At 36.3% G+C, this 13,288-nt stretch overlaps 1 protein-coding gene across 2 annotated transcripts; it reads left to right on the top strand.

The window, feature by feature from the left end:
* The first annotated feature begins 10,638 nt into the window (after positions 1-10,638).
* LOC116007056 (dof zinc finger protein DOF5.4-like) lies at positions 10,639-12,231 on the top strand. Of its 2 annotated transcripts, none has more exons than XM_031247644.1 (2): positions 10,639-11,694; positions 12,098-12,231. In XM_031247644.1, exon 1 carries the CDS (start codon positions 10,845-10,847, stop codon positions 11,649-11,651), a length of 807 nt encoding a protein of 268 aa, XP_031103504.1. In that variant the 5' UTR covers positions 10,639-10,844; the 3' UTR covers positions 11,652-11,694; positions 12,098-12,231. The 2 variants fall into 2 exon arrangements, with proteins under 2 accessions (XP_031103504.1, XP_031103496.1); XM_031247636.1 differs by having other exon boundaries at positions 12,095-12,231.
* The last annotated feature ends 1,057 nt before the right edge of the window (positions 12,232-13,288 follow it).

Here is a 13,288-nt window from a genome sequence, read left to right as displayed (position 1 = left end):
CTGGAGTAGAAGACTAGATTTGACAGTGGTTGGCATAGACGAATACCTGCCTCCCATAGCAAGTTTTGAATCCAGACAAGTTCAGCTGCAGCATTCGCTAACACCTGATACTCAGCTTCTGTTGAAGACCGATATACTATTTTCTGACATGTGGACTTCCAGGAAATAATATTAGTCCCAATGTAAATGATGTAGGCAGTAGTATACCATCCTTTATCTCGTGGGCTTCCCCAATCCGAGTCAGAAGAAGTGGTTAACCGTAGAGGATCATCAAATTTCAACAAGCCAAGATAAACTGTACCTTTTAAGTACTTGAGAACATGTTTTGCTGCTTGCCAGTGTTCTTCATTTGGAGCATGCATATATTGAGCCAACTTGTTAACATCATATGCCACATCCAATTGGGTAATGAGGAGGTACTACAAAAGTCCAATCAGTCGACGGTTACTCGTGGCGTCTACAGCCGGTGTAGAATTATCAACCTGCAACACCGAGTTAGTAGCCATCGGCATGGACACAGGTTCCGCACCATCCATCTTGAACTGAGTTAGAATACTTTCAAGAGAATGTCCCTGAGATAAAAACATACCAAATGCAGAAGTTATGACTTTAACTCTTAAAAGTGATGAAGAAGACCAAGGTTCTTGATGGAAAAGCGGTTGGCTAATTGTGTTACAAAGGCATCTAGAAACGCAATGCTACTGCCATTGAGGATGATGTCGTCGACATACACCAAGAAGTACACGAAAACTCCATCGGAGGCATGGACAAACAGGGATGTATCGGCTTTTGAGCGTTCAAAACCTCCAAAAATCAAGAAATGCGACAACTCCAAGTACCGCGCACGGGGTACCTATTTAAGGTCATATAGTGCCTTACGTAGCTTACAGAGGATGGATTCAAGACATCAAGGTACACAGGTTGTTGTTCTATATACACATCTTCATATAGAGTACCATGTAAAAATGCGTTGTTGACGTCTAGCTACCAGATAGTCCACCTGTTACTCAAGGCAATCGTAAGAATAATCCGAATGGTTAAAAGTGTCATGATTGGGCTAAACGTTTCAAAATAATCATGTCCTGACTCTTATAAGAAGTCTTTCGCTACCAATCACACCTTATAGTGATCCATCGTGCTATCCGGTTGTCGTTTGATACGATAAACTCACTTGCAACCTATTGGACTGTGACCACCTCGTGGAACAAGATCCCACGTTTGGTTACGATGTAATGCGGAAAACTCATCATCCTTGGCAGCAAGCCACAAAGGATCCTTCAAGGCCTGCATAGTACTAGCTGGTTTAAGAGAAACAGGCAATGGGATGCACAGTGGTGGAGTTCACAAATTTATCCGCATAATATTTTGGATTCATATTTTGAAGTCGAGCAGACAATCTAGGAACTACAGGGGGTTCTGGAACTGGACTGGAGGTGACTAAGGTGGAGTAGTTACAGTTGGAACATACCCAAACGTTTGTGACGTAGTAGACGCAGAAGACGATGATGCGGAAGAGGGTGATTGCGATGCAGAGGAGGTTGAGTGCGATGTAGAGGGGGCTAAGTGCGACGCGAAGGATGGCTGTGACGCTGGTGCTGGCGACACAACAGACTGACCAGATTCCAACGGCACTACCTGGGGCGGACTACGCTGTTGCTATGGAGAAGAACTAAACCGACCAGACTTTGACATCTTGTGACAAGCATGAGGTGGTGAGATTGGCTATAAAATTGGCATGACATGATACTTAGGTGGAGTGTGAGTACAATTCAAATTGTGAGGCAAATTTGCAGAGTGAATTATTTTCGCACCAGGAGAGGGTTTGTGCAAGGAAGGTATTTTCTACAAATTTAACATGTCTAAACACATACATTCATTTAGAAACATAATCCCAACATTTATATGCAGATTGCGACGTTGAGTATCCTAAAAAATGCAAGGCAGAGATTTTGCTTGTAATTTTGTTTGTGTACAGGGACGCAGCCAAGGAAAGCAAAGACAACCAAAACTTTTTAACCTTTTAAAATTTGATAATTTTTGCAAGAGACATTCAAAAGGAGATTTGTTATTAAGAATTGGTGTGGGAAGCCGATTTAAATGATATACAGCAGTTTGGACGGCATAGGACCAAAAATGGAATCGGGAGGGACACACTGTGTAATAAGGCTAGAGTTGTTTCAACTATGTGCCGATGCCGGCGTTCAGCCGTTCTGTTGTGCTCAGGAGTATGCGGGGGTGACGTAAAGTGGGATATCCCAAACAAATTAAACATCGGTATTAACTTGATGAATTTACCGTCGTTGTCAGAAAAATTGATACGATGACGTGACCGAAGAATTTTTCTACCATACGTTTGAACTGCGAGAATATAAAAAACATGTCAAATTTTTTTTAAGGGGATATAACCAAATATACTTAGTAAAGAAATCCACAAATATGACATAGCAGGAGTAACCGTCAACGGACTTCTCGGAAGTACTCCATACATCAGTGTATATTAATTGCAATGATTTGGAACTAGACAAAGAATTTTTTGAAAAAGGTAACTTATGACTCTATTGATGTTACAAGAGGAGCAATTAAAATCTATAATAGCTGCAGATTTAATACCTAACTCATAACAGTTTATTAGCTTCTTAAGAATGTTGTTGGAAGGATGTCCAAACCAGTGATGCTAGGCTGTGATGGAAGATTGGGTAGAAACATTTATTTGTTGAGACTGACCATTAGGAGCATAGTAGACATCATAGACATTCTCCCCTTGTAGAAGTGGCGCCTACGTGACTAGATCCTTCACCAAAAAATAAGTTGGGAAAAATTCGACAAAGACTCGATTAGATTTGCACAACTTTGACACAGATATGAGATTAGTATGTAACTTCGAGAGACATAACACATTATTTAAACACAAGGAACGAGGTGTAGCAAGAAGAACAGTATTTCAAGTATGGGTAATACTTAAAGTCTTACCATCTCCCAAGTTTATTTCATCAGGCTCCCTTTTAAAACCATGCAAGGTGGATGGAGTAGATGTCGCATGATGAGAGGCCCCACTGTCAAACATCCATTGAGGCGAGGTCGCGGGAGGTGTGGTGACTGAGTTGGTGACTTTAAAACAATATGTAAGGTAATTAAAGCTTAGAATTTGATCAAAAGGTAATAAATTAAACTCTAGTCACAGCGAAAGTAATAACCAAATATCTGGGGTGTTATGCCACATCTAACTTATACTAAGCCAGATGTTAAGGCTATGTCTACCACTGAAATCCGTCAAAGACATAAGTCTGGAGTCTAAAGATTATTATTACATCAAGAAGTCTCAAAGTTGTGTCTACAAAACCATATAATCTAACTACAAGAGAGGGAGGTAGAACTACGGGCAAGCTAAACGCGCTCACGAAGGCTCTACTCCATACCTGAAATCATTAGTTAAAATAATTAGCGAATAGTGGTAAGTAAAACCCAACTCCAAGACGTAGAGCTACAATATATACATTTCTTATCCACCATAGATTTTGGTCCTCAACAATTTCTTATCCACCATAGATTTTGGTCCCTCGACTATTGTGAAATTACCAATTTGGTCCTCGACAATTTTTCGTGCCTAATTAAGTCCCTCGACTTTGAAAATTTTAACTAATTTGATCCTCCGTTTATTTTTCCGTTAAACACCCGTTAAATAGGGACCAAATTGCTAATTTTGCTATAGTCAATGGACCATTTAAGTGAAAATTAATTACCAATTTGGTCCCTTGACTATAACAAAATTACCAATTTGGTCCCGGTTTAACGGATGTTTAACGGAAAAATATGTGAATAAATATTATTGCTTAATAATAGCACCATTGTTGCTATTCCAAATGGGTGGTCAGATGGTCAATTTTGCTCAAGCTCTTCTTATTCCATAATTCTAAAATAATAATAAAGTATGATTTTTTTTTTTACTATATACTCCGATTTGGTCGGAGTGATAATCTTTGTGATCAAAGATTCATGGTCAAGATTTATCTTTTTTTTTTTTTTTTACCGTTTCTATTCCTCTACTCCTCTAGGAGATTAATAAAGTTTTAAGTTATAACACTCTCAAAGTGAAGGGGCTCCTTTGCGCAGTAAGCAAAACCTAGTCCATGTGTTCAATTGAGTTATCATGATTTACATCTTTATTCTCAAATGCTTTACCAGGCCGGAGCGTGGGGAGCTCTTGGGATTAGGGATTCAACTTTAAGGAGCAAAGTTATAAGTTATAACAAACAAAACTTTTCAACATCCAACGTGAAAATAAAATACTTTCATTTATTGTTTGTTATGCATTGATTGATCTTAATCTACATTAAAAACAATTCTACTTATTATTAATCAAATACGAATCATATATTGCTACCTCAAATAATGAAAATAATTTTCAATCGCTAACCCGTTTGGTTGGATGAAATTAGAATATCATTCCCACCTAATTCCGAAGACAAGCAAATTTCTTCGTTGCGTGGGAGTTGCAATTTCTTCATTTTCATAGAATTATAATCTCATGCATGCCCTTTCTAGTATTTTCAATTCCATAGTGCATGGAAAGGGAAAAAAAAAATACCCTAAGAAAAAAATTACCCTTTTCTTTTCTGACTTGAAATTGATGTTTCATTTTCACAAAATATAATTAGAATCTCATGCGTCCCCTGGTATTATCTCAAATTGCATGGTTAAGTAAATTTTCAGAGTTATTAAATATGTTCTAGTGATATAAGTTTATATCCAAAGTGAACAATCAATCTAAAAAATATGTGAGTTGTTATTATTATTATTATTATTCCTGCGAACCAAACATTGAAATTTAAAATACAACTTTTTATTCCTACAGTATTCCTCTCCCATAGAATTGCAATTCATTTCTCACCTAGTTCTCTTATTGCAACCAAACACCCCGTTTGGGTTAGTCTTTTATTATTGCTATTATTATTATTATTATTATTATTATTATTATTATTAAAAATGATTTATTATATATATGTGTGTATGTTACCTTACCTAGTACAACACATACCAATTCACATAGATTTCGTACCTGGGTAATCTTACAGTAGTTTAGTTATGAAAATTCTTCTAAAATTGGTCACGAGTGAACCATCAACTTTTTATTTTGTATATGATTTAATATTAAAGTATATTTTGTCAACAACAAATTTTGATTTTGAAATTGATTTGTTATTAGTCGCTATTTGAAATATTTATTACAAGCGCAATGTGAGATTCCTATTTTGTCACTGGCTAGAAGCAATAGGAATTATGAAGGTACTGTGTTGCTCTATCAACTATGTCCATTCTAACGCGAATTATTGTACGAATTAATATAATTAATCTTTAAATTGTAACATATTTTGAATGTGATTTGAGTTTTTTTAATTTAACATATAATTTAATACTAAATTACTTAAATTAAACATTGATTTTAAATTATAGTCGTAAAAATATATCAAAAATGAAAATTTTAGTCGTTTTCACACTGGACCAATGTTGTTGGTACAATTTTAGTGTAGATACCGTTTTTTGTGAGTGGGAAAATAAATTTGGTTTTGTACACAAACATGATGAATTATAGCATTGCTGCATGGTGGAGCCCATAGTATCCTATATATGGATACCTAGGTTTTAGAACAAGGACATAAGGACGATGATGATGGGACTTCCCAACCAATTTACATGAATATCAACGATTTAAATCACCGTCCAATGTCTCCTATATCGATTCATTCATATGTTTCTATCACTGTTGCCAAAAATCGACCTAGCCGGTATGTTGGCTAGGCGCTCAACTCTATCGAGTCAGTTTTGTTAATCTTTTAAAATTTTATATATACATATAACATACACTCACACACGTGTATTGTTTTTTTATTTTTTATTTAGTTAGCCGCCTAGGCGCTAGGTGTTACTTTACCGCCTAACGCCTACGGCAACCATAGTTTCTATCAACTTCACAAATTGATTGACCAAAAATTATATTTGCTAAATGTTATATTATTATTATTATGAAAAAAAATGGCTTTTATTAGTTCATCAATTATGACCAAATTATAGATTTAGTCCTTCATTTATTTGAAGTATAGATTTTGCCCTTCAATTATTAGCAAAGTTGCAAATTTAGTCCATCATAAACATGGTTGAAAAAATCGCTAGGCGCTCCTCGGACACTCGGGAAGCGCCTAGCGCCTAAGACGCCTAGGCGCCAATATATATATATATATATATATATATATATATATATATATATATATATATTTTAAATTTGTTTAAGTATTTTCAATTTTTAAAGACTAATAATTATGAATTATATAATACTTTAATAGTTAATACTAAAATATTAAATATTAACTTAAAAATATCTAGAGTTTGTACAATTTAGGGTTATTTCGCGCAAAACGATGTTGTTTTGAGTGAAATAACCAATTAAAAAAGAAGAACAATAGTTAATTGGCCGACTAGGTGGTCTAGTCGATGCCTAGGATGTCTAGTCGGTGCCTAGGAGGCTTAGGCGATCAGCGCCTAGGTGGAGCTTAGATGACCTAGGCGGTCGCCTAGACCACCATTTAAGGTGATATGCTAGGCAGTCGACCGGCGCCTAACACCTAGGCTGAATTTTGACAACACTGATCATAAACTCTTTTTGCTATTAATATATTATTTAATAAAGTGACCAATTTAATTCCTCAAGAACAAAATTTGTCACTTTAATAATAAGTGAATGACTAAATCTGTATAGAAAATAATTAAAGTAGTAAATTTATACTTCAACAAGTCACCACTTATTGTACTCACACAAGCCTTATCCCTAACCATACCATTGGCTAAGACTATAATCTAGGAAAGAATTTAAAAGAATAACGTTTTCATCAAAAGACAAGAGAATGGTACGAGTATTATATTGGATTCAAAATTAGCAACTTGAATTAAGATAGATTATTTAAGCATTTTCATTACTTCCTTGTTGGGTTATGTGAATGGCTCAGAGCTATATATCATATTTCCTTAAAATTGTCTGCACACCTTGGACCTCTTAAAACCATTTTCACTTGAGCTAAGATGATTAAATCTAAATGCATACCATCAACCTTCTTCCTAAGCTTTATATGTTTTTTACTCTACTTAGATTTTTTGTGTGAATATCTTGCCCAAACTAATTACCTATTGTGTTAGCATGATAGATAAATTTCAGCACTAAATTATCCTCCTAGATCACATTGACACATTATATTGCAATGCACAATTATGTTCGCAAGTAGCATCAACCACTAGTATAAAATTGAAAATAAAAACTGAATGAGATTGAACATAAAAACTGAATGACTTTGTTCATATATACTTTCTCAACCCTCTCTCGTTCCAACTAGGACTCAAACCTATAACTAGACCTGGCAATTATGAACACGACCTGTTAACATGACACGAGACTGGACACGAAAATAACAGGTTAGTGTTTAGCCTTAATATGTCCCGAGTCGTTAACGGGTTGACCCGTTAAGAACCCGTTATGTTTCATGTCTTAACGGGTCAACCCGTTTAACATGTTAAAAACTCGTTAATATTATCGTGTTAACCCGTTTACACGAACCTGTTTACACAAATTTATTTATAGCCCGCTAAGAACCATTGTCATTTAGGTAAGAACCATTGTGATGAATGAGATTATAAAAGATATCATGAACATGACTAACGATGAATTTACTACATTAGACCAAAATCCTACACCAATTATTGATGTTCAACAATCTGAAATTGAATTTTTATTGTGTTCAATTTTATTCTACAAATTAGTATGGACTTCTTTAATTATGATTGTTAGATGTTATTTTATCATTTTATAAATGTTATAAATTGCTTTTTTTTTTAGTTTGTTCGATGGATTGAATTGTAGGTTTTATTTCTTTTTTATTTAACTTTAACTTTAAATTTTAGTTTCTTTTAAAAAATATTAATAGGTTTAGCAGGTTTCTTGTCATATCCTATCGACACGACTCGAACTCTGTTAACAAAACGTGTCTATCGTGTCAACCCAGCCGTTTAACCCGTTAATAAACTGTGTTCGTGTTCGTGTTAAAAATTTGAACCCGTTAACCTTAACGTGTCGTGTTCGTGTTTAGTCTTATCGTGTTCGTGTCGTTATCATGTCAATCCATTAACGAACCTGTATACACGAATTGCCAAGTCTACCCATGATCTCCTATTAAGAAAAGTCATTTCGTACCACTAGATCACAATGTCAATAGCACTGATATAAAAGTTTTAGTCACAATGCATAGGAGTTTTTCTTTTTTTTTTCTATTTATATTTTTCAATAAAAAATGATGTGTCTCGGTAGAAGAAAAAATCTGAACTAAACAAGACAAGGCAAGGAACTTTCCGGGCAATGCTCTCTAATTCCTCCTGAAGGACCCGCCAAATGGTAGTTGGAGGACTTCCCATCACAATGCATGAAAGTTTGAAAGGGAAATAAAATAAAATCTGCATTTATAAGTTGTGTACTACTCTGAGAAGTGGCGAATTCAGAAATTTCATTTAGCTGGAGTAAAAAATAAAAACATTTATGATAAAATATAAAATTGTGGAAATAAATTTTATATCATCTCTATCAATATGATATTTATAAATACTTTTTATTTTAATTAGATTAACTCTAAGTATTTTAAATCCAATAATACATATTTGAAACTTCTAGATTACGTTGATTAGATAGTTCATAAAAAATAACTTTTCTTCTAAAATATTTTTCATAATTGAATTACAAAACTTATTTCGTATCAATTAGTTAATCACTTTAAATATCCATTTCTCAATGAATAGAGTCTTGAATGCAAGAAGCCTGCACGGAATAAATCTATCTATATAATTTTTGAATACTATTGAGCCATAGCTATTCCGCTTGACCACAAGGTCTTTGGCACCAAAAGATATGCTATTATTATGTTAATGGTGAAAACATATGAATGGACTCCATTATATTATATTACATACATATTTGAATTCTATATATATATTATATTTCAATACCTATTTGTTTACCATTACATTTATCTATTACCAATTACCAATTATAGATTGGTAATAATTGGTAATTGGTAATAAACAAATGGAGTTAATTCCATTTTTGGTCCTAGATTTATGGATGGCAATCCACTTTTAGTCTTTTTTTTTTCTCAAAACATCCACTTTTGATCCTAGTATTATTGTGGCATGACAATTTTTGGTCATTCATCTCTAGTCAAAAGTCCTGGAATATCCCAGCCTTGAACATCGTTCTTCCTCCTAACTTTGTGGACGAGATCAGGGCAATTGCGCTTCCAGCGGTAAACAATCAGGTGGATCAGCTGACTTGGCCTCATTCCAATTCAGGTTTTGTTTCGGTTTCTTCGGCCTTTTCCTTTATTTCAGGACATGGCGGGTTAGAAGATTCTCATACTTAGATTTGGAAGATCTGTTGCGCGGAAAAAGTGAAGATTTTCATATGAAAAATTGTGATGAACGGTTTGCTGACCAACTCAGAACGACAAAGACGTGGGTTAACATCGTGTGCTACTTGTCCGAGATGCAGTGCGGCAGATGAGACCTTAGACCATCTTCTCCGCCAGTGTGAGTTCGCGAAAACATGCTGGGAGGTTTCGTCACCTCCGTTAGCATTCTCGTCCAGCTTTCACCTTCCCCTCTCGGCCTGGTTGGAGGTTTTCTGCTCAAACACTCAGAAAGACAACAGTGGAAGATGTTGGAATATCACCTTCCCCTATCTGCTTTGGAATATGTGGAAAGCAAGGAACAACCTAGTCTTCAATAGCACCTTCGGCTCAGCAGATGAAACAGTACAAAGGGCAGAGCTGGAGGCGATGGAGGCTAAAAAATTCCTTCTAAGACATTCTGGTCCACTTCCTGCAAGTCACGTTTGGGTCTCTTGGTCTCCGCCACAACCCGGCTACGTGAAGATGAATTCGGATGGCGCAAGGAAAGCTACATCGGGGTTGGCTAGTGCAAGGGGCTTAATTCGAGATCACAGAGGAGTCTGGTTGGTCAGGTTCATAGCGAATATTAGGCATACTACGAGCTTCATTGCAGAACTCTAGGGTTTCCGTGAGGGTTTGATTACCGCTCTTAGTAACGGGTTCACCCACATCATTGCGGAATCAGACTCCGATGCCATGGTGAATATTCTGGGGAATGACGTCATTGGTGGTAGCATTGAATCCACCCTAGTCGCGGACTGCAAATCTCTTCTCCGTCAATTTCAAGATTTCAAAATCATGCATGTTTTACGGGAAGGGAATAAATGTGCTGATTTCCTTGCTAACTTGGGGCAATATTCGCCGGGAGGTACAACCTTGCTGAATCTCCCCCTGTTATAAATATGGTCTTATTGGTAACTTATCATCCTTATTCTATTTGGGATGATTCCTTATTCTTCCCCTTATTAAGCTCCACGCATAAATGGAGATTTTTATCCTCAAGTCAACTTCAACTCTAAATAAATAAATATTTGGGTACAAAAATTTAAATTTTTACTTGGATCTTAATAAGTGACGAAAAATGAATCATCCCAAATGGAGTAAGGTAGTTTCGTCATTCTAAAATCACATAAGTACTACAACAGATGTCTAGATACATGAAAATATATAATAAGGTGATTACGTTAGTAGTGCTGCAACTCAACATCCACATATATACTGCGCAGCTGGTTTCAACTCCCTCTTCTACTTCATTACTCAATTGTCGGCAAATGTGAATCCTTGCCACCGCCGCCTGCAAATTCTTCAGTTATAAAGTCTCTGTACGTGTTAACTTTAAGCTTGGTACGCGCGTTTAGTGGTTGAGATATGCAAGATGTTCACCCAATTGGCGGCGGTGGAGCTCGGATGTTCGCCGGTGGAGGTGATCGGAGATTGCGGCCACACCACCACCAGACGGCGGAGCTGAAGTGCCCCCGCTGCGATTCGCTCAATACCAAGTTCTGCTATTACAATAACTATAACCTCTCCCAGCCCCGCCACTTCTGCAAGAGCTGCCGCCGCTACTGGACCAAAGGCGGCGTCCTCCGCAACGTTCCCGTCGGAGGCGGCAGCCGGAAAACCAAGCGCTCCAAGCAGAAATCAGCCGAGTCGTCGCAGCGGCCGCCTGAGTCTAATTCCCATTCCACTAGCGAGAGTTCTAGCATCACGGCCGCCGCCGCCGCCGCCGCCGCCGCCGCCGCGGCGGTCGGAGCCGCCGAAGTGGTGGCGGAGAGTGCGAACGATCAGCCGTTGATGGATCACTCAACGGACGGTCAGATCTTCCAGGAGCTCGGGAACTTCACGACCCTGATGACGTCATCGGACGGCCCGTCGTCTCTCGTCGAGTTCACCAACGCTGCCGCCGCCGCCGCCGACACGTTCCGGTTGCCGCACAGCCCTAAAGCTCAGTGGGGCCCGCAGCCAAAGATGGACGGCGAAGATGGAAAGATGCAGGACATCACGGCAGCCGGGTTTTTAGACGATGCTACGCAGAGCAGGAGAAGCAACGGTGGACTCTCACCGTTGGATTGGCAAATCGGAGGTGGCCAGGGCCACGGGCTGTTTGATCTTACCGGAGCCGTTGATCAATCGTACTGGAATGATGATCACACCCTTAATTACCTCCCTTTATGATTATTCTGTCCAGTATTAAGCTCTTCAGAACTTCAACTCCAAGGTAATAATACACAAAATCAGGGAGAAAATGAAAATATATATATTAATAAGGGTTAATTTCATTTTTGAAGTTAGAGGTGAGAATTTATTTTGGTCTTTTTGTATAAGAACATTCTATTTAATCATAATATTATTGTAACATGACTATTTTAATTGGAATGTCCTGTTTTAATGACATCTTAACGGATGATAAAAAATGATCATATCACAATAATATTATAACTAAATAGAGATGTTCTGTGACTAAAAATAAATTGTTAACTGTAAATCTAGGACAAAATGGAATTAACTCTATTAATAATCTCATAGAGTACATTATTAACTACTCTAATAATATGCAGTATATTCACAAATTTCACGTTTTCTTTTCTGGTTTCTTTGATTTTCTTTTAACCACCTAGGAGGATTGGGAATGAACAGAGACATTTCATATGATGTTTTGAAGTCATGCTTTTAGATCTTGGCAATTGGATTAAGGTTTTGTAGTTATTTCTTAATTTATGCAGTATAATTAATTATATTATATAACCTTCATGAATGATTTTTTTTTTCTCTCTCCCTCTCATTCTTTATTTTTTTAAAGTATTTTTATTTTTCAAGATGTATTGATGTATAATTAAACAAATTCTCTATTTTTCTCTAAAATAATAAAAAATAATTATTTAATTAGTAAACATAAATTTAATTTGCAAATTATGTTTCAATGGTTGTTCTAATATGTGATCATGTATAGTTCTTGAATTTGTAAGAGTATAGATTTGGGATCGGGTATAAACTGAAGGAATGCACAGCAATTTTTTACAGGAATACATAGGGGATTGTGAGGATGGAAGATTATGTGATAGTATTTTCCTCCCCTGCCATCACGACCTTCACCACCACTACCACTGATTTCACTGCCAACAAACACAAATTAACATCGTGTATAAAAATGACCAGAACATTGTTAACTACATTAAAAAAAAAAAAAAAAAAAAAGAAAAAGTGTCAAATAGATCACTGAACTTGTCGCTTTTGTGCAATTGAGCCATTGAACTTAAAAAGTGTGCAATTCAACCATCAAACAAGCAAAATTTGTGCAATTGGACCATTTTTACAAAAAATTTTAATTCAATTTGAGTTAAAAACATTTCAATATTGCCAAAGGCCTTGTGGTCAAGCGGCATGACTTGATTTTCTCAAGTGGGAGGTCATGGGTTCGAGCCTTAGTGGGGAAAATGTTGACTATACTACATGTAACAGAGTCAATAGTATTCTGCCACAAAAGCAATTATGTAGATGATTTTAACCACATAAAATTTTTATACGAAAACAAATCAACAAAATGAAACCAAAAAAATCAATGCTAATATAGGAATACTATATAGACGATGTCAAGTTTAAGCATGAAAAGTTATTATAGAAAAAATAAATCTAACAAAATTTACCATTAAAGAGTAAATATTTTGAATTAAGTTTACCTTCTCTGGTCAGAAAATTGAGTTATAAATTATGATTTGTGAACTAACCTCTAAAGAAAACACTCAAGCAACTACTTCTTTCGCTTAATACTAAAAGATATGAACGTGAACTATAGTCTTTTATCTTACCCAAAA

This window comes from Ipomoea triloba, chromosome 2 (genome assembly GCF_003576645.1).
Source record: "Ipomoea triloba cultivar NCNSP0323 chromosome 2, ASM357664v1".
NCBI lineage: Eukaryota > Viridiplantae > Streptophyta > Magnoliopsida > Solanales > Convolvulaceae > Ipomoea > Ipomoea triloba.
Note: the sequence above shows the minus strand (reverse complement) of the source record. Positions and strands in the feature narration are given on the sequence as shown.

Excerpts from the sequence above, each read along its gene's own strand:
- LOC116007056 (XM_031247644.1), top strand. The coding sequence starts at position 10,845 with ATGCAAGATGTTCACCCAATTGGCGGCGGTGGAGCTCGGATGTTCGCC.